Source organism: Podarcis melisellensis (assembly GCF_964234715.1).
Source record: "Podarcis melisellensis genome assembly, chromosome: 1".
NCBI lineage: Eukaryota > Metazoa > Chordata > Lepidosauria > Squamata > Lacertidae > Podarcis > Podarcis melisellensis.
Window position 1 is genome coordinate 90,353,949 of NC_138528.1, and position 22,474 is coordinate 90,376,422.

Consider the following 22,474-nt stretch of genomic DNA (forward strand, 5'->3'; position numbering starts at 1 on the left):
CTTGTTGGTGCAGCACTTTGGTTTTTGGGATGTTGAGTGATAGGCCAAGCTTTTCGTAAGCTTCTGCAAAGATATTTAGGATGCAAAGATATTTAGGATAGTTTGGAGGTCATCCTCTGAGCGTGCGCACACTATGTTGTCATCAGCACACTGAAGCTCTATGCCGGCAGTTATGGTAACCTTACTCTTTGCTTTCAGCCTGCTCAGATTGAAGAGCTTTCCATCTGTTCGATATATGATTTCTACTCCAGTGGGGAGTTTCCCTTTGACAAAGTTCAGGATCATGGCAATGAAAATAATGAATAGAGTTGGGGCAATAACACAACCCTGTTAACACCTGATCTCACTGTGATTGGTTCACTTTGAGAGCCATTGTTATCTGTGATTGTTGCTGTCATATTATCATGGAAGAGCCAAATGATGTTTACAAATTTATCTGGGCAGCCAATTTTCAGAAGGACAGTCCACAGGGCATTACGATTTACAGTGTTGAAATTTACATGTTGCATATGCAACATGGGAATGTGACCACTGTGTCTATCACATCATGTGTTTACCTCTGTGTGGTGCAAGGACAGGAAACAAGCACACATTCTGCAATGTGCCAGGAACAATGTCAAGTTCCATTCGCTGTATACAAGCAGCAGCAGCCACCTACCTTCCACTGAATATTCCAGCCATCTAGAGCTGAACTGCTGTCACACAAAGCAAATGTAGGGGGGACTTTAAAATGATAGAAACAAAAGATATAGAGCAACACTTCAAGTATTCACTCAAACAAGTCTTGCCATAAGTATAAAAACTCCCACTGTGTTTAGCTTGGGCTAGTCTTATCTGTGGTAGGTAGGTTTGTCCTCTCTTGTCCAATTTGTCAGGCATGCATAGTGTTCGTCCTTTTTAAATATACACCGTCATTCGCACACACTTCAACCTTTCTCCTTACATTTTAAGATGTGTTATATTAAACAGAGGTATAGCAAACCTAGTTCTACTCCCAGGTTTCAGCAGTTGAGTGCAGGTGTCTAGATCTTCACAGAACTGAACTCAGTGAGTAACACTGGTCAGTTAGTACTTCACGGGTACGGGGTAAAGGTTCAACCAATAGGCCCCATTTACTCCACTAAGTCACTGGGTCAGTTCACACTCAACACAAAACCATTATTTGGCACTACCTGAACAACCCCCGTGCTTGCAGACATAATTTCTTGGTAAACAGCATTAATTTCCAATGAGGGCTAATGAGCAAGAACAGTTTCCTTCAAATCATTCCCTTTGCTTCTATAGGCTACGTGTGCCTGTCAGAATCTTCTGCCTCTCTCTGAAAGATGAAGAAAGGTATTCTAAAATGAATCAGACTGCAATACGTTTCCCTCATGCTTTTCTTTTAAGCTGGCATGGAATATATCAGAGCCATAAATTTCCTTACCCTTCTGTTCTGTACATTGAACATCTCTCCAGAGGAATTTTTAGCACTCCATTATTCAAACCCACAAACAGGGATCTGTCGCTGTGAAGGATTTGGAGGCTCTGGATTGGCTCCTTTTGGCTGGCAGGAAGAATCTGCATTTCCTCTAAGTAACAACTCCTTAGGCTCTTATTAGTTGTAGAAAGTGCCTTCAAAATGGTGCCATGTTCTAGCAGAACAAGAAGAAACAGGAGGCAAGTAAATCTCCAAGATGTTGATTCAGTTTATCATCCAGCACACAGAGTAAAGATTAACTACATCCCATTTACACGGCTGCTCTGACACCATTTCCCCCCCCCCTCTCCAATTTCTCCTCTTCTTATACACTTATGAAAACATAACCAAAAAAAGTGAATCCATTTAATTGGTTGAAGCCCCTCTGCTTGTGCATTCAAGTTCCCATTCATTCTGAATGAAGAGTGCATGAGACTAAAGTATATAACTACTGAATGAGGCTAACGTATGACTATTGAATTTGCTTAACAAGTTGCTCCTGTGTTCTGATTTCCACTGCTTTTTTAATAGTGTTTGAAAAACTGTTAATATATAGTTTTTAACCTTTCTTGCAAGCCGCCTTGAGCTTTTATGTAGAAAGGTGGCATATAAGTAGTTTAATCAAATAATAATAAACAAATTATATGTCTTTATTAAGGATGACATGGGATGAAGAGGTACATTTACACATTAAAGCAGTGTACCCTGCAAACTGTAACTATTTAAAGGATATAAAGATCTCTACCTAGTAAGTTTCGGCTACACCTACAATTTCCCAGGGTTGTTTTCAAATAGGGTTTAATGTGTTTCATAGATGTGTCCTAGAGGCTGATTCACACAAAGCTGTGTGATCTTAAATATGCTAACAGCTTAAAGCTTAAAAACATTGTTGTAGGCAGAATATCAATCTGTAGCCACAGATTCCAAGGAACATTCTGCACAACTTTCATCTGAAAATCAGTACAAACTAAACACAACTGCATCCTTGCAGTCAGCTACATCCTGTGATTGCTGGAACGCCCCCATGTAAGTTTAAGTAACAGTAGGCATGTAGCTGTGATATTTCTGTGGTCCTTCGTAGGGAGCTATGACTCAACAGACTTCAGGACTGCATATCAAATACGCCTTCTAATCACATGCTAGAATCACATTATGACTGTTATCTATGCACATTCACTTGGAAATAAGCCTTACTGAGCTCAGTGGGATTTCCAAGTAAATGTGCTTCATCCTTTAAAGTCCTAAAAATCTTGGGCCTTACAAAATTGAGTTTGTCCCCCTTCCCCATGCTCTGTACTCCACTGACCAGACTTCCCCAAACTAAATTATTCAGTTCTCAGTCCCAACCAGTGTGGCCAATGATCAGGGATGGTGTGAATTGTAGTCCAAAACATCTGAAGGGCACCAGGTTGAGGAAAGCTGTTCCTGACTATACTACCTATGCACCAAGGCAGTCTCAGTAGTTGATCCACAGCCTGGAAACTTGCTTAACCCTGTACTTGGATATTTTCTGGAAATGCTGTAAGATATCCTCATCTGGAATGACTTTTATTAGATGGGATAATTGTGCGGGGGATGCAATTTAAATCTGATAAGTGTTTTAATAAGTATTCTATCTATAGGTTTCAGTTTAAAGCGTTGTTGCATCCCTCAAGTATTGACTTGGAAATGGGCTAGACTTTAAGTTAATAAAGGAATAAAGTTAAGCATTTAAAGGTCCCATTAATTTCCAAGAAAACAGCAATTCTTCCATTTAAATAAGCAGGGTTTGTTAGTATTTGTCTTTGACAACTTTGTACCACAAAGGGGGGTTGGTTAGATAAAATAAGAATATTTCTGATACTAGATCAACTCTTGATCTGTCTAACAGTAGCCCATGAGGCTATTTTCACTTTGGAGTTTATGCACTAAAGTTCTACCATTTATCTCCGTAGATCAAGATTTAGTATTTGTTTTGTTAATTTGTTCTATAGTTAAATAAAGTTTTTGTCTATGCAGTTTTGTTGCTGGAAATACACGAAAGCTAATCACATTCAAAGTAAGTGGCGGTAAAAGGTAGAAAGATATACTATTACTCTGTCTGGTAGATGATAACTTCTGAGACAGATGACTCCATAGTCATGGGATAAATTATACCATCACTTAGAGAGGCCATATATCTTAACATAAAATCAACTCATTCCATATATAATGGAATTATTAAATTTTTTAAAATGGAGCTCAGACATAAATTCTGATTAATTAAAATGTTTAATTTAGCTTCCACCACAGAAGGAAGTTGCCATTTGCAACACTTCCATAGTACACCTTTCCAAGCTTTTTTTTCTACTTAAAAAGTTGGGCGTTGAAGATTAGTCCATTATTGAAAGTTTGGCAATAAATGGGATTGTGATAGGTCTCCTCATTATATCTAAACTGGGCAGACATTGAAATACTATACAGTGGTACCTCGGGTTACATACGCTTCAGGTTACAGACTCCGCTAACCCAGAAATAGTAGCTCGGGTTAAGAACTTTGCTTCAGGATGAGAACAGAAATCGTGCTCCGGCGGTGCGGCAGCAACAGGAGGTCCCATTAGCTAAAGTGGTGCTTCAGGTTAAGAACAGTTTCAGGTTAAGAACGGACCTCCGGAACGAATGAAGTACTTAACCTGAGGTACCACTGTATAAACCACAGTCTGCCAACAAACCAGGATCACAGACTTTAAGGGCATGGAAGTCTGTCTGCAAATCACTACATGCAACTAGCTTGAAGAATGGCATGTGGATTCTGAGAGCATGGAAACCTCTTTGTGTGCTGGAGCTCATTATGAATATGAACCCTGCTAGCAGGATGCTTTTATTCAAAGGAACAACTCAGTAGATGAGCCTAAGTTTTGGGGATCACAGCTCAGTGGTAGAACATATGTTTTGCACATAGAAGGTTCCAGATTCAATCCCTGGCACAGTGCACAGTCAGGACAAGGTACAGACTGAGAAGCAGGGAAGCTACTGCCAGTAAAGGAGACAATATTGGCCTAGATTGCCTAGAGCAGTGATGGCCAAACCTGGCCCTCCAGCTGTTTGGGGACTACAGCTCCCATCATCCCTAGCTAACAGGCCAGGGATAATGGGAATTGTAGTCCCAAAACAGCTGATGGGCCAAGTTTGACCATCACTGGTCTAGCTAAAGCAATTTCCTATGTTCCTCTTAATGCAGAAAGTGGAGCTTGAAATCTGTTTCCCATCTCTTAACTTCATCAGAAATGCTACCCAAACGTGAAGACGCTTTTCAGATCTCTAGAAGAAAGTATGTATATGCATTTCCAACAAGGCACAATGAACTAGAAAAATACTATATGACCCAGAAACGAGTGAAGACTGTCAACCAGCTATCTTGAGGACGTCATTTACCTCTCTACTCCTTTTTGAGCTGAACCTTCGCCAGGATGGGGTTCAGTCTTCACAGAAACCTTCACTTGCATATGAATTCCATTTAAGCAGATACTATTCTCTTTCTTAGGCTAACTATAGTACCCTAACCCCATCCCTTCTGCTTCCTAAAGCCATCTAAATTGTGGCCTACACTTTCAAAATGCTCTTTCAGTTTCTACCCAGATAATAATGGAAGATCAATTCTCATGCTTTCTCCTATTTGAGAACATGTAGTAAGGAACTCACAGATTACTGTTTAATAAATCCACATATGAGATGGTTGAAGTCTCCCAGGTGTAAAAAGCACTTACCTGTCCCAATATACATCACATGGTATAGTGTGTCCTTGCCCTGAACAATGTCAACCACCAGCTTAGAAAAACGAATGTTGTCCTGAGTGACATATGGATCAACAGAGACCGGTTGCACAACATCGTTCATCAGGAATAAGCGCTGAGCATCCTGAAGGATCCTCTCTGTCAAGTTTTCATTAGGACTATCATCATTCAGTATTCCACACTGAAGGAGAACAGAACAGCAGCGTTTCTTTTACAACTTTAAAAACTCTCTAACATTCACTACTGTTTTCGTTTTGTTTGCTATTTTTACTGCAAAGTTCTTGCCGACTGTCATGATGTTTATATTGACATGGATCTCAAGACACAACTTCCAGTGATAAATACAGATTACGAATTTGCAAGTTTGTTCCTTCTTCCATATTACACAGACATATCCAAATAAAAATCTTCTGGTTAATCTACTCCAAAAGAGGTTAAAAGACGGTAATCTACTCCAATGTGGTACAAACGTAAATCCACAGCACAATCCTACCCATGCTTACTAGGAATGTCCTTCCAACTGATGGAACAGGATTGCAGCTGCAGATTTAGGCAATGCAAACATGCCGAAATCAAGATACTTCTTATACTAGAGCAGGTCTAGACATAAAATGCCCTGCTATTCCTATTTAATTTGAAACCCACAATCTTGATTGGGATAGTTTCTTGCAGTTTTGCTTCATCTCCCTTTTCCCCTACATGAACCATCTCTGATGGTTGGGGAAACCATTAATTGCTGAACTGCATTTTCTGTTCTCGGTGGACAGAGGTTTATCATTTTAATACCAGGGGCAGCATAAGTACTAAGTAAGTGGACTTGTATTTTTCAATTGTTTCGTTCTAATTTCCATTTCATGTGTCCCAGACCTGTATTTTTCTCCTGGAAGGAAAGATTTCTGGCATTGTTCCTTCATCCTCCAAACAACGAAGTGAGGATTTCCCCCTCCCCCTTCCAAATCGTTTCTTCACAGCCACTAAATTACCTTTGTCATCTCCTGAAGGCCCTTCATTGACCTCTTGTTCCTTCTGTACTTGAAAAATGTTCTAATCTCTTTTTCCAATCTTCCTGTCGTTCACCACGTACATTCCCTTTTCTTTTGTAAAACTCTCATCTTGACTTTGCAATCTTTTCACACCTTCTCTGCAGCACAGGCTATACGCTTTTGAGGATGAAAGCTAGTCCAAAACATCCCTGACTGATGCTCCATTGGGAACATGCAGTGTAAAAGCTTCCGGTTGCTCCAGTGAACCAAAGACTGGAGGGTTCCTAGTATGTAGCAGATGATGTACTGCAGCCGTAGCCAATCTAGTGCCCTCTTGATGTTGCTGGTCTATTGTTCCCCTTAACCCTAACCACTGGCCACACTGACTGGGGATGATGGGATGTGGAGTCCAACAATGACTTAGTTTGGTTAAGAAGGCTTTTACTGAAGTATGACCCACTTATGAAAAATTTACTGTTTATCTGCTGGAGTGGCTTTGTTGTTTTTGGAGTTTTTATTTCCTGCATCTTATTTTATTTTTATCTTGGCCATTGCTTTGATGGCCTCACGCTGTAAAGCAGCATTTTTAAATGTGAACAATAAATAAATAAAACACCCAGAGGCCACCACTCTGGCTGCCCCTGATGCACTACAAATGCTGCTCCCCAGATCTTCTATGATAACCCTGGTTAATTTTCTATATGCAACTCAGCTGTAAGCTACTCAGATTTAACGGAACATGCCACAATTAATTGTGCTCCTGAAAAGCAAACTAGTACTGGTTTTGTGACCTCCCGTCTACTTGGCAGGAACGTGTAGAATTTTGCCTGCTAAAATATAGCTGAAATGGGATAGAATGGGTACTGAGAGCAGAATTGCAGGAGGGAGGGGCAGCAGCAGAGGTAGGGGTGGGGAGGCCTAGAGCCTATAGGTTATATGCAATGCTAGTCCAACTCAGGGGAGACCTATTGAAATGAAATTGAAACTTAGGTCCATTAATTTCAATGGGTCTACTCTGGGTAGAAGTTCAGGATCAAAGACTATGAAAGAACAGGACTAAGAATCATACAAGGCTAAACTACCAATACTTTATATAGCAAGGGTAGGCAGCTCTTTCACCCCAAGGGCCACATTCTCTCCTAGGGAACTTTCTCGGGGCCTTATGCCAGTAGTGGGTGGAGCCAGAAGCAGAAGCGACGAGATGCGCTAATTTACACACACAATCCTCTCTATTCTCCCATCCAGGCAAGAAAGCAGCAGCGCTTAATGATACCTTCTAGTGAGGCAAAATGCTCAAGGAGATGATGTATGAATGGAGCTTCAGAAACAACTACATGGCTGCAGATTGGGGTGGGGGGGTGGGACAGGGACAAGCAAGTAATACGTGTAAAGAGTGGTTACTAAGGAGGTAACATTATGCTAAGAGAAAATAGATTGCCCAAGACACTTTGATGAGCCTCATAACGGAATAGGCTCTCTCTGTGTGTACAGACACCTGATGTGCTAGCTGCCATTGAACCAGTTAATTAACATTTACCCATCAAACGAGGAAACAGAATGAGATGTGAGTGAATTGAGGGGTTGCATTAAAATACCTGAAAATTAGGGATGGGGTTGATTGTTGGCAGCCATGCAGATCTTGGATTTTCTTGGTATCGGAAAGGCCCATTAAAGGCTTGCGTAATAGCACTGAGATTGAAGGCACACACTGCTGAAGCAGCAATACTGTTTCTGGAAACAAGGGCAAAAGGAAAGAGAAAAGGAGAAAAATCAATTTAATCTTTAGAACATTGACACTTCCATCATAACAGACATCAAATCTCACTAAAATAAATTGCATGCAAATTACCAGGAGGAAGTGCACTGGGCTACAGGCCTCAGAAGGGAGGAGAAGAATCCTCATGGATTATATGACAATTAGGAGATGTTGAAAAGCCCCTCTTGAACACTGTACATGATTTAAGACTAAGAGAAGCAGTTTTGACATGAAAAGTCACACGCAGCTTAATTCACAAGGAACATTACTACTGATATCCCATCAATCCTGATTGATTATAAGTGGCCTAGTTTTTAAAACCTCTGGTTTATTTTTCAAGGTGAAATTTAATTTTAAGCTCCACAGGTTTCATTGTTAAGGTATTAATGCCACCTCTGAAAAGCACACCTGCCTTTGGACCTTCAAACCCATTGAATACTCACCATTTCATATACGTGCTATTTGCATAAAGCTCCAATTGCAAGGACAGACAGACAGAGGAGAAGGAATACAGAATCTGGACTCATCTGGGATAAAAAATGCATAATATCATAGCTTCTGGTTGGCTCATGAGAATAGTATGCCGAGACTAGATGAGCCTTTGGAGCCTTTTTATACTCTGAGAAGTATTAAAACAGGATAGAGCAGGCAATGAACTGCCCTCCAAATGTTTTCAGACTCCAAGTCCCATCAACCTTGACCACCAACCACACATACATCTGGAAAGCTATGCTTGAATGACGGTGAAAATAACTAAAAGTCCCAAGACATGGTCTGAAGGTGCACGATGCAATAGCTTCCTGAAGCTAACTGCCTGGACACAAGACTTTTACATGTTGCCATGAGTTCCACAGACAAAAGCCGGGATAGAAATGAAGGAAACAATTCCAAAATGTTCCTGACGTTCACTGTTTGAAACTGCCCGTCCCTTCCCTAAATAGTCATTGAACTTCAGCTGTGAATTCAAGCAATTTCCTGTGTTGATCTTGAATATACAAATTAGCATTAAAAAAAGGAAACCTCTTTACATTTCTGGCAGGAGGAGCTTTCCTTTAAGATAGACAAGTAAAGCTTCAGCAGGTCACTTGTATCACTAGGAATATGCACTCAGGATCCCTTACTGTGGATACTGTGGGTGAGTTAATCAACCAACACTCTCAATTTGGCATCCTCATTTAGGAGGCAAGCCTCCATGCGGTGAAGGTGTATCCTTGGGTGTAGAATTGAAATGGCAGCCTACCCCCCATTATTAAGGTAAGTCATTAAACAAACACAGGCAAGCATCTGAAAAAGGTTCTCCTTGTACACACTCCTTTCCCCATTCCTCAAAGGCATCGTGCTTATTTACAACAGGTGTGGGGAACCTGTGGTCCTTCAGATGTTACTGAACTACAACTCCCACCAGCCCCAGCAAACATGGCCAGTGGCTAGGGATGATGGGAGCTGTAGTTCAGCAACACGGGGGGGGGGGAGGTTCCTCACACCTGCCTTACAATCTTCTCCTAATTCTCCTCCACTATGGGATGCAGGCAAGCCACAATTATTCACACTAAACAGTTGAGAAAATTAGGCTGAAAATTCATGCTTTGCCAGGAATCATATCCACATAAAGGCCATCAGACCAAGCTTGTAGAGTCCAGCTGAGGACTCTTTAAAAGGTGGGGAGAGAAAAGGACCAACAAAGAAGAGGAAATCAGAGAGAGCTGAAAATTGTAAAGAAGAGGCTAAAAATACAGAAAGCCCTTTCAGAACAACATGACAGACTTTGTCACCGTGCTGTGTAAATGTCTGAATGACTGCTTTATATATCAAGTTGCTAATGGTAGCAATTTGAACTACTATGAAAAGGATTTTTTTACTAAACCAGTAATTACTTAAGAACACATATCTAAGCCGTGTGATTTTAGGCAGGCAATAAGCGGAGAAGGTCCTTCCCTTCCTTCCTTCTTTTTTTTAAAGACGCTGCTACATGAAGAAGCAAAAAAAGCATGCTTTTATTTCATTCCTACTTTGTGGTACGAGCAGTATGTATAGGAAGCCTGTACAGAATTGTATCGTACCAATTTAGGGCACCATCAGCAGCTTGGAGGAAAGGTGTGATATAAATGAAATGAAATGAAAGAATGAATAAAAGCATGCACCTCATAAACTACTTGTAGGTCCTCCAACATTTCTTTATGCTTAAATGATGCACACCACATGTCTCTCATTTGTTCCTACAAAGAAAATTTCCACCATAACAATCCCACCATGTTAGAAAACTAATCCAGAGAACTACCTCAATTTGAAGTTGACTGGGAGATGCCTTTTTGCCACTGAGAAAGCAAGACATCACTTTTAAAACATTACTATTAAGATTGCGTGTTCTCCTTTCCCTCTTTCCCCTCACAGCCATCCTTCCATTTCACTGAGCAATGGAGCAGTAGGCTTTGAACTTGTCAAAGCACCACATGCTAAACCTTTCTTTGCTGGTATCTGAGTGATATTGACATGTTGCGTGTTCACAGAAGGCAGTTCTTTAGACAAAGCTAATGACGAGTGACAAGTTAATGCCTTCAGGCACAGGGAGAAGAAGAAGAAAAACAATCGTCTAAATAAAACTGCAGATTGTTTGAGATCGGAGTGGGGCTTCCAAAACAAGCTGCCAAACGTTTCATAGCAAAGTTCTCCCCTCAGAACTGCAAAGGGACAAAATCAACACAACCCTGCAGCTTTCTGCCGTTAGAGCTGGCACACTGACCCAAATAATAAACCACTCGCTTGCACTGTTCTTGTGCACGGAAAGACGCAGAACTAGAGCATGAAAGATGGGCTGGAAGGACCATAAAATCACTGATTTGGAAACAGTCATAAAGTTGATCCAAGCACTCCAAATTTTTGAAGGAGGAAATACAAGGACAGTATTACGAAATATTTATGTGTCATCCGCATCTGTCCATTACCTCATGACCATAGGTGAGACCGCAGTTAAGTCGCAGCATAGTGAGCTGCAAGTGCTGATCTGACCTCCTGGTGGGTGAGCACTGCTGCTTACCAGGATGATGAGGGGGAGGCAACAGGGAGGGCAATGCAATGTGTTTGACCACACCACCATCCCTGCCATTTCTCTGCTTCCCCTCCTTGTAAGAAGCAGTGACTCAACTGCCAGCAGGTCAAGTAAGTGTCTCCACCCCACTGTGCCATCCACTACTGTGAGACAGTATGCTACATACCACGCTATGCTACGCTAGCATAACTCCAGAGCATCCTGGTGCATTGTTAAACAATGTTTATATTTTCAAAAATTCTTCTGACTCACTGCAGTGGGCTAAATTCCTAGATACAACAAATCCCTCTGGTGCACAAATGAATTGCCAGTATCAAGAGACTTGCCCCCCCCCAACCCTGAATCCTCAGTATCATTATGACATTATATTCCCAAGGTTCCTTGGAAGTAGCCCCAGGCATGATACTAGATTTCAGTCGTAGAGCTGATGCACTGAAAGCTATTTCTCAAGATTACCTCCAGCCCCATGGCACTCTTCATTTCCCAACATGCATGACAAGAGTCCGGACTTGTGCACATGCCACATTTTATCGACTGGCTGCTACATGGACGTGTAAGTAGCTGTAAACCAACCTTCTGAGGCTGTGGATCAAGCTACTTCAACCCGAGGTATGACTGTACTCTCTTCACATTGTTCTGTTGGGTTTCCTGCCATGTGCCTCCTGCCCTGTAAATTCCTGCATCTGCTATGTGGAGTTTGGAAGCATCAGCACAGTTACCAAGTGACTTGCCGGAGTCAGATGTGCTAGATAAGAGTGGCTAAGACTGAAAGTGGGGTGCTATAGGCATACTCATATCGAAGCACCATCTCTACCTCTCCTCTCCTCTCCTCTCCTCACCCCGACTTTGCATTCATATATGTGTGCACTGTCCTGTTCTGAGAGACAGCCCTACATTCTACATTTAGGCCCACTGACAATTATGCCAAAACGTTGAAGAAAAAAGTCCAAAAGCTTTTAAATTGGGTTTCAGTGACCCTAGTGAAAACTTTAATAACAACTGCTTAAATATTTCATAGGTTCCTTCCCTAAATAGCCATCTTTCTTGCTGACTTAGCTCTGCATTACACAACAATGAGCAATAAATCAGACTATAACATGTTTTTCACAATGAAGTGCACCATGCTGGTTGAGGCCCATTTTTTGGAGAATTGCTTCTGACCCCATTAAATGAAAATCTTTGAGATTTGAGTATATACACATATATTTTTCTCTTCCTTCAAGAGTAAATATGCCTTACGATAAAAATAATACACCTTTTATGCATCAGTTATACTACTGCAGCAAATGGAAGACTTACTTTGTATGCAGAATGCATACAGCATGGAATAAGTCCTGATAGAAGTTAAAAGAATAATTACCATTATTTGTCTAGTTAGCTGACAAATTGGAACTTTTCTCTGCTTTGAATTCTTGAAAGAACACTGTGTCACAGCACAAAGCCCCTATTTGATCTAAGTTTAGCTATTATCAATAATAATTTTTTTCTATTCACTTCTTTTGCAGTTACATAATGCTTTTTTTTCTTGCAATGTAAAAGAAAAAGAGAAGTCGTAATTGCATATTTGGTCCTTTTGCCTCTTGCTAACAAGACAGCAGTCTAAACAATTACGGGGTAAGATGAGGAAAACCACACTAGATTCTGCACATACACTCTCTTCATAAATCAACAGAGCTGGATTAAACATTAAAGCTTACAGGGAGTTACAGGGTGTATCTAATGGTGACTGTCCACTAATGGAAAGAAAAACCTTCAGCAAAACAAGAAGGCCCGTTCTCATGTTGCCGCTTTCCAGACCTCTTTTGGTGGAGGCCCATGAAGCATGGCCTCAGATTATGATCACAGAGTCCAGATTGGATCATATGGGGAGTGGCAGTTCTTGCACCTTGCAGCACATACAAATGTGCTCCAGAGGATTAGGGGACTCTCTGCAGTATGTTTAGGTGCAGTATAGGGTGCTGCAGGAGGGATTTATGAAAATGGCATCTTTCAGTGGACTGCTCTCCCCCAGGGAGGCTCACTGGTGCCTTTGTTACATATCTTTAGGCTCCAGGCAAAAACATTCCTCTTCTCCCAAGCCTTTGGCCAATTAAACAATCTATGGCTTTTTAAATTGTGTGCAGGGTATTGTCCTTGTGTGTTCTTGTGGTATGCATTTTTATGTCTATAGGAGGGGTGGGGAGATTAATGAAGGGGGGGAGGCAGCGAATAATTCAGCACATCTCTGCCCATGCATCTGCTCTACATGTCAAATTGCATTCACACTTCTTCTTTTAATCATAATCACAGCAGGTCCACATTTAAAGTCCTAAGGCTGCTGCAATTGTGTGTGGTTTGGCCCCTGACTATTAAATCATTTCTGGTCCTCTGTCAGAGCCTTCTTGAATGAGAACTGCAATTCAGGAATCATGAACTCATGCAAGACCCAAGTCTTCTGAGAAACTGAAAACAACAACCTTGCCTTCTGTGAAGACAAAAATGAAACATAAAATATAGGACCTTTCATATGTTCCTGGCTTCTACCTTGCACGGTTCACACAAGCAAGCTGCTTAAATGAGCATGCACTTTAGCACAAATCAATCCTGGCCTCTCATCGGAGCCAGCTCTTGGATGACAATTCTTCAATTCTGTCAAAGATAAGTCATACACTGCTACTCTGAGAACAGTTTTTCAGATAATTACAACTTTTAAGAAATCCTCTTCTCCACAAGTGGCTAATTCAAATGATTAAAGTAGGAAGGTTTCATAATCTGGTGTCTAGACAGTACTGTCCCGCATAGTAGCTAATCAGATTTTCTTCTTTTAGTTCATAATTAAAAACAAATTTCTTATATTCTAGTTAACACAAAATGCTGCAACCAAGAACCATCAACATCTATCACTAACAGCTCATTTCTATGTATGTTTAAGTAAACAGTAAGAAGTATACAATACATTGAAATGTGTATAAAGAAGAAAGCAACCCTCAAAAAAAATGAAAATTCTATTTTTATTTGCAAATGCAATCAATTGCTTATTTTACATCTAATATATCTTACTTATACAGTGGAGCCTCGGGTTGCAAACGTGATCCGTGCAGGAGGCACATTCACAACCCACAGCATTCACAACTCGCAGCGCCGCGTCTGCGCACACATGTGCAAAGTGCGATTTAGTGTTTCTGCGCATGTGCAAGCACCAAACCCCTGAAGTAACCCGTTCCGGTACTTCTGGGTTCGCCGCATCCGTAACCCAAAAACACGCAACCCGCAGTGTTCACAACCTGAGGTATGACTGTACTATAGTCTTCATTAGTGGCAGTAGTTACTTCCAAGTTTCTGAATGAGAGGTTTCTTTACCTTTACTGGAAATAACTAATACAGTGGTACCTCGGGTTACAGACACTTCAGGTTACATACGCTTCAGGTTACAGACTCGGCTAACCCAGAAATAGTACCTCAGGTTAAGAACTTTGCTTCAGGATGAGAACAGAAATCGCAAAGCAGCGGCACGGCGGCAGCAGGAGGCCCCATTAGCTAAAGTGGTGCTTCAGATTAAGAACAGTTTCAGGTTAAGAACGGACCTCCAGAACGAATTAAGTTCTTAAACCGAGGTACCACTGTACCACTGAAAAAGAGCATATTCTACTTAAAAAATTAGGCAGAGTAAGATTTGGGGCTACATTTGCAAATGAACAGTGAATTTTATTTAGCATCTTTTGAATTTTCCCTCGCTTGGTTTTCTGGTCAAAATTGGAGATGTCTTCCTTTGTTCTGCTGACTTCATCACTGTAACTAATAACACAACCCTATGTATGTTTATTCAGAAGCTAAGTCCAACTATGAGTCTTACTTTCAGGTAAAGTATGCAAAGAATTGCAACCACAGACTCCCAGTTGTTAGCAAGGATAGGTTTACATCTAGCTCAGATGTAATAGAAACAAGTGCACAGTAATAGACACAAGTCCACTGGTGGACTGAATTATGTCTTTTTCTGGACTGGTCATATTATTTATATATATATATATACACACGAACATACTAATAATATGAATATCACCAATAATATAATTTGGGTAAAAATCACAGTTCAAAAATAAAGTAAGAATAACACTGAATGAGGAACCACCTATTTTGCCTTACAAATATTAGAATTATAGGTGTAGAAGAAGACAGATAGGTATAGAAGAAGACCAAGCATTGCTTTGCTTATTTTACTTAATCTGGCTGCATTTAGAGATCACAATAAACCAAGCCACAGTGAACCTTTGATTTAAGTACTCCCACCTCCCACCGCCCAGCACAAATGTGAGTTCAGAAGATTTCACTTCTTTTGATTAGTTGCAGCTTATTGTTTAATCCAAACCCAATAAACATTGGTTAACCGTAACTATAGTTTGCTTAAAATAAATCAAACTATGGGTTATAAAGCTGGCTTATTTCAAACAAAAGTTAGGTAAGATTAACAGCAGATGCAACATTAGTTTGCTTTGAGATGCAATGCTAAACTGAAGCTAACAGAAAACAGACGCAAAAACTTCCAGTCTTGTCCTCATGATTGCAGCAGAGGAGACACACACATGCACAAGGTCATACAGTATAAGTTGGCTCCTGTCACAACAAGCCATCATATTATGGTTCACTGTGATGTCCAAATACAGCCTTGCTAAACTGAACAATGGAAGGAATTTGCCTAAATACCAGTACTAGAAAAAGGAGGTAAGCATTATAAGGAAGTAAATAAGGAGCAAGAAAAGCAACAAACTCACACATTGGTTGTAAACACTCCATAGATCAAATCTTGTTCAGGTAGATAAAATGTGCTTTGTAGTTCATTGTAGTAGAAAGGGATTTCACCAGAACGGGAGCAGTTCAGCCGAGCCTTCATAAATGTTGTCCATGTGTCCTCCAATAAAAATCTCCCCCCAATGTCGTTTTTGCAAACCCTTCCCACGCGAGAATAGACAGTTTTCCCACAGTCATGTTCTACAGCATTCTCACGGAAAAAGAAGTAAGTGAACAAACCAATGTCATAGGCAGCAATGAAGTTGGGCTCTGGAGAAAAATAAAGCCATAAAACGCAATGAGATTTACATAGAAAGGGTTGGATTTACACAACCTGTGGGGATAAAAGTTCAGGAGTGATCAGAGGATGAGAAAGAGGAAAACAAACCTCTTTTTTCCCCTTTTTTACAACATCCAAGAAACAGGAGAACACAATAGGCTTGTTTTTATGGGCACATTCATCATTTGATGACTACATCATTAAGAGAAGACCATGAAACCATGTGAGGGGGCTGCAGGGTCCACCCCAAGCTGAAGCTGTGCACCGTAGCCATGCCCTCTGGTACATATGTGGAGCTTTTTGTCATGTTGGCATGTACAGAGAAGTGTTTCTGTACATGCCAATGGAAGAAAAAGCTGCACATGCATACTGGTGTACAAAAGTAGAATTCCTTAGTGCAAGAAGATACCCCAATTGGAGATTAACATGTATAGTATTCTTTTGCACAGGAGCTGAACACATTGGTTGTGTAATTGCTTTTCCACTTTGTGCAGCTGTGATGAGAGGCTAGCCCACAACGCCCCACAAATGTCCTTTCAACAGGTGGGGAAGTTTCATGTGAATGTGAGTACCCATACACTTCTGAAATGGTACACACATGGAATGCTTATTTTAAGATGATGCCTGCTACAACACACATGTACATTATCTAAACACAAAAAATATTACTTCAGAAATACTGTTTTTATCCAAGTGTAAATTTAGTAAACTGACTAATGAATAAATTAATCAACAAAAACTCTTATGATTAAATTAAGCTGTCTTGAATTGGATTGCCTAGTTATTATTCTTCATGTCTATTTTATTACAAGTGGGGGGCTGTGTGTGTGTGTGTGTGTGTGTGTGTGTGTGTGTGTAGCAAGGGAGAATTCAGTTATGTGATTCCTCACTCACAGTCTGAAATGGCATATATTCCAGAAGCAGTTCTACCACCTCAACTGCCTTTTGTACAGATTGACTACTTTGAGCTACAGTGATGGTCAATACTATAAGTATTTTCAAAAATACAACAAAAGAGGGAGTAGTGGGAAGAGGAACATCAACTAGTATTTCCTAAAATAGTCAGGTGCCTCAAGGACTGAGGCTAATTGCTACTGTGATTAAATGGTGGGGGGCAGCACACTGTCCTTTTTCCAGCAATCTGCCAATTTCCTTTGCTGCAACTAATACATGTCACTGTCAGATACAAGATCCTGGGACCAGTAATGTTCCTGCAGTTCACTTATTTCCCCCAAGTTTTCTATACACTAGAGTTGGGCTTATCCCATGTGCCTCCCACACTTTTAGGCCTAGGAGCACATCTTAGAAACTGCTGTGGTCACCACAAAATACCCATCTACAGAAAAAAGGTAATGCTCAGAACCTCCCTCGCCAAACAGACAGAACACCAGCACACACCACAAAACTATGTGCTAGCGCTGAGGGGCAGCAAACTGTGGGCCCAACTCTTTCCTCTTAGTGGAAGAACAGAATTTGAGGCATAAATAGATAATCAGCATACAGCAGTGATTATTGTATAAGATGACAATTCAAGAGAAACCTTTTGGAAATTAATTCACACTGCTAATACTAGACTTGGACCACCTCCTCCACTGCCTATTTCTCCCTCTTTCATCCCACCCTGGTGCTTGGGAGCATGCTGTGCATCCATGTGCTCTGAGTGTGCATGGAGGTACCTGCTGAAGACTCCTGCTGACAGACCACACAGGTAACCGCTGTACAGCAGCTAAACAAGTGGACAGACAAAGCCTACAGTGAAAGGGAAAACTGCAGGTAGGGTTATTTGCTTGTCAGCTGGAGCTGTGCTGAATTATGATGAATGGAAATCCCCCTGAAGGTACGGAGAGATACGTTACTATGCAGGAGGCAGCATCCACCTGGGTTTAAGCAGTATTTCCAGCAGAGAAAGCTCCCTGCAGTGTCAGCCTTGGAGAAAGGGACATCGCACAAGTATCCAAGTATGTATTGTTTGTTTCAGTCAACTAATTAATTCACCAACCACTGAGCTCATCAAAACAAGAACAAAACAAACCTTTTAAGTCATTTTGCAAGATTCCTTGACCTAATGCAGGTGTGAAAGATATCTTCACCCATCCCTCACTGTGAAATGTATTGATGGCATTGCGGCAAAGTGCATTTTTAAAGGCACCAGCACAAGTTTACTGTCTCGCTGAATTTGGCCAACTGCAATAATCCACTGACATCTGGCTGTTGCCATTAAAGCCATTCCTTACACTTGAGAATGAACCATTTTCTGTAGGTAATATCTATATATCACCCCATAGATTAAAGTCTATGTGCAAACATCCCAAAGAACAAAAGAGCAGCAAAGTAAGGTATGTATTGATGGCAGTGCATCTCCAAATCCCAAAATGGCTCTAGATTATGGTTTGTAGTACATGCTTTCACTACTGAATGTCCCCTGCAGCAGAAAGTAATCCTGGGGCCCTGTGAGGATTCTGCTGGCTGAGTGAGAAAGCAAACTAAAGGGTACACTTTCTCTGAATCCCTTCCTCCTCCCATGAGAATTTGTACTAATAATTAAGACTGGAGTTTTGAAGTCATGAATTCCAAAGGAATCTTGATGCATTTAAAATGGGGCTATTCTGCAACATGCTAAGTTCTGCTTTCTAATAATGCTTTCTGAGTGACTCTATACTATACGTTAGCCTTTGAATAACAGGGAAGCTTCTTTTTTTGTGGCCTAAAAGTAGGCAATGCCCAACAACAGGGCAAAATAATTACAATATAAGGTAAGAAGAGGGGTTCAGGACTATATCTACATAAAGTAATAAATTTTTTTATTCAAATCATATGTGGCCAACTCATTAACAAGAAACTTGTTTTATTTCTATGAGATAATAATAATAATAATAATAATAATAATAATAATAATAATAATAATAAATATTATTATTTATAATAATAATATAAATTATTGGGCAGCTCCCAACAGAATAATATTAATAATAAAGCGATAAAACATCAAACATTAAAAACTTCCCTAAACAGGACTGCCTTCAGATGTTTTCTAAAACTCAGATAGTTGTTTATTTCCTTGACATCTGATGGGAGGGCATTCCAAAGGCGGGCACTATTACAGAGAAGGCCCTCTGCCTGGTTCCCTGTAGCTTCACTCCTCGCAGCGAGGGAACCGCGAGAACGCCCTCGGAGCTGGACCTCAGTGTCTGGGCTGAACGATGGGGGTGGAGACGCTCCTTCAGGTATACTGGGCCATTTAGGGCTTTAAAGCTCAGCACCAATACTTTGAATTGTGCTCAGAAACGTACTGTTTAGCAGTGAGATTTATGCAAGAGTTATTGTCTGGGACTTGCTTTCAAGTGGATTCTGTTTGTTGCTAGCATGGTAGCCGGAAGGGATGATCTTGTCTTTCTCATCTGACACAGGTTTTTCCATCTCTTCCTTACACCACTTCTGGCCAATGTGGGGGGCTGCATTTGGGCAAACCAATCAGGGCAAATCCAAACCAGGAACTCTGGTAAGAAATGGTGTTCAGCTTCTGGATCCCTGATGCACCTGAAAGCCTCAGTTACAGTAACAGGTAATAACACCTTTCACCAACTCCCATCTAGTGAGAAGGCTGCAATCTGATCAATTTGATAAGGCCTAGTGATAGCCATTTAACAGGATTGTTTTTATTGCTTATTTTCATTATAGATGTTCATATTTCAATGTCTAAGTCAAAACAATATATAAATTAATAAAATCTTCCTCGTCCTCTTGGGGGCTGCACTACAGTACTCTGCATGGCAGAGGTGGGGAGACTCCAGCCCATGGGTCAGATTTGGCCTGCCAGGTCTCCCAGTTCAGCCCATAAGGTCATTTCCCCCAAATCATGTCCACCTACCACATCCTCTTGCCATACATATTATGCCATATGTGAAGTCTGGCTTAGGGTAGAAATGCATCTGCTTCTCCTGCAGAAAGCAGGAAACCCACACACAGAAATGCATCCACTTTCCATTTTAAGTCAAAGTTGCTGAAGTGAGCTTTTGTCAAAGTTCTCAATAGATAAGCATTCACATCCAAAATCCAGTATTCACCAAAATAAATAGAAACATACTACAAACTCATTCATCTGAAGGGGCTGTGGAAGAGCTGGAGGAAGAGGCTGGCTACTTAAAATATTTAGTCTGCCTTATCCCCTGTATGAGTTGGTAGATAAATATATTGTGGACACCCCCTGAATGTGGATAGCTAAATATTTTAGGTAAATGAATTTTATCTTCATTATGAGATAAGGAAAAAAAAAGTCATTTCTCAAGACTGCACAGCTGGTCTTAATGATCTCTATTTCCCAGAGTGCTCTTACCATTAAGCCACTTGGAGTTGTATTGTGCTGTTCTAAGAGGTGGGACATTCCCAAGGCTGCGGTAAATAGCAGGATCTCGTCCAGAGAAATCAATGACCGTTGCAGCATACAGTTCTCCCTGTGTTGTGATCACTGCTGTTGAGTTGTGCCGGGGGTCATAGGGACAGCGGGCTACCCCATTTATTTTCTCAATGATTTTGCTAAGATTTCCCACCTGTATGTAAAAAGCAATGGAAGAGAAAAGGGTGATGAGAACATTTTGACAGATAACACAGTTGGCCAAGCAATACTTTCATGTTTTTGCAACCCCTCAGATCCCTATAGGCTAAATTAGCAAACCTGGATAATGCTAAGTGCACCAAAGGCAAGGTAAAAAATAGCTTTTTCTGAGCTAGCATAGCTAAGCATACCATGCCTGTATTCTTTGCAACAGAGGTAAATGCTATCCCTGTGGAACTGGGTGTATTTTTTTCATAAAACTTACATTCAACTGAATCTAGGCTTTAGGGAGACTGGGCAGCAAGGGAATTCCTTAGCACCAGAGTAATGCTGGCAGATATCTACTTTATAGCTGACTCTAGTACCCAAGTGGAAGCTTGCACACTGATTTGCTGGCCGTGTCAAGTCATCAGAAGCATCTCATCACTATGTTATTGTTACCTTCATAATTCCCTTCCATGTACTCTGCATACGAGTCCTGCTCCTCTAAGTTATAGTGACTATGGTCCACCTGTTTCAAGGCCCTCTTCACATGATCTGACATGAAGCTCATGCTTTCCTTAGGAAGGTTTTAGATATTTGAGGAAAGACCAGGGGGGCAAGGTAAGTCTCCCTGGTTCCCCAAAAGTGTGAGTTCTCTTGGGTTGCTGAGACTCACAAGAGGGCCTTTGCTGAAGTTCTTAGGAAATGGCCAGATTTGTATGGCAGAAGGCAGTCCTTCAGATTTCCAGGTCCAGAAGCATGAATGGCTTTAGAAGGTCCTCACCAGCACTTTGAATTGGACCAGGAAACAAATTAGAAGTCAGTGCCATTGCTTCAATATGGGAGTTACATTCTCCCAGTATGTGGCTGTTGAATTCTGGACCAAATGTAGCTTGCAGGCTTACTCTTCATAGGCAGTCTTACACACAGCCTGAGGCCTGTGAACATGCAGCCTCCAGGAATGAACATAACTGATGCACTAGCCTGAGCTACATCCAGGATAAAATCCAAACCCATAGCAACCCTTCAACTATAAAACTGCAGTCTTAGTAACTTAATTCCATGCATTACTGCATTTGACCAGCCTTCCATTTTGCCGTTTGCTGTGGTGACTAGCAGACTCATAAACACAGTGCAATGCTATGTGATCTTCATGCCATCTGCTTCCATCTTAAAATGTTAACTGGCCTTTCAGTGCAGAAGAGAGAAATGTACATGACTGGAGCAAATGGAAAAGAGCTGAAAATAGGCAACCACTTTCTTCCATCCTGAAGGCTATCACCTTTTGTGTATAAATTGATAGGTGCGAAAGTGGCACTGTCACCTCAGAACAAAGTCATTTGATTGCATCACCTTCAGTCCTACCATAAATGTATCGTGCCTGCAGACACTTAAAAGAGAGCTATGGTTTAGTAACCAACAACATGCTCTTCAACCAAAAAAACTCAGTCTATGGGCTTGATAGTATTTCTGCACAAGATGCTTAAGCAATAGCTGCAACTCAGAACCCAGAGATGTAGGTTAAATAGTGTATTTATCTGACCTATTATAAATCTTTTCATCACTGCAGAAACTTTACTGCTCAGTGATAACCTCAACCTACCATAATGTATAATGTCCCCAACATATCTTGTTATTTCTCCTCCTCTTCTCTCGTATGCCTACACATCTATCAGAATTCATTTAGAACAAGTGGAAGCTGCAACAAAATGCTGCAGCAGGGAATGCTCCTGTTAACAGTCAGCCACACTCTCCTCTATCATACCTCATTCTATTCCTTTCACCTGGTTCTTACTTCCCTCCACCTTCCCAGCCAAGAGTAAGTCACCCTTCAGACCTGTGTATACTCATTTCTCACTTGGCTGTTTTGGGAGTCCACACCCCCCACTTTAGTCCCCCC

General features: G+C 41.0%; 1 protein-coding gene across 10 annotated transcripts in view; it reads right to left on the reverse strand.

Annotated features, from left to right (window-relative positions):
* SEMA5B (semaphorin 5B) overlaps positions 1-22,474 on the reverse strand; it is a 347,589-nt gene that overhangs the window by 67,136 nt on the left and 257,979 nt on the right. For 9 of the 10 annotated variants that reach the window (XM_081924848.1, XM_081924846.1, XM_081924845.1 and 6 more), the window contains 5 exons: positions 20,374-20,587; positions 15,745-16,030; positions 7,790-7,925; positions 5,185-5,392; positions 1,427-1,634 (listed from right to left, as the gene is read on the reverse strand). In XM_081924848.1, the coding sequence (XP_081780974.1) occupies positions 1,427-1,634; positions 5,185-5,392; positions 7,790-7,925; positions 15,745-16,030; positions 20,374-20,587 (1,052 nt within the window). The remainder of the gene's footprint in view (positions 1-1,426; positions 1,635-5,184; positions 5,393-7,789; positions 7,926-15,744; positions 16,031-20,373; positions 20,588-22,474) is intronic. The other variant, XM_081924851.1, reaches the window with a different exon arrangement.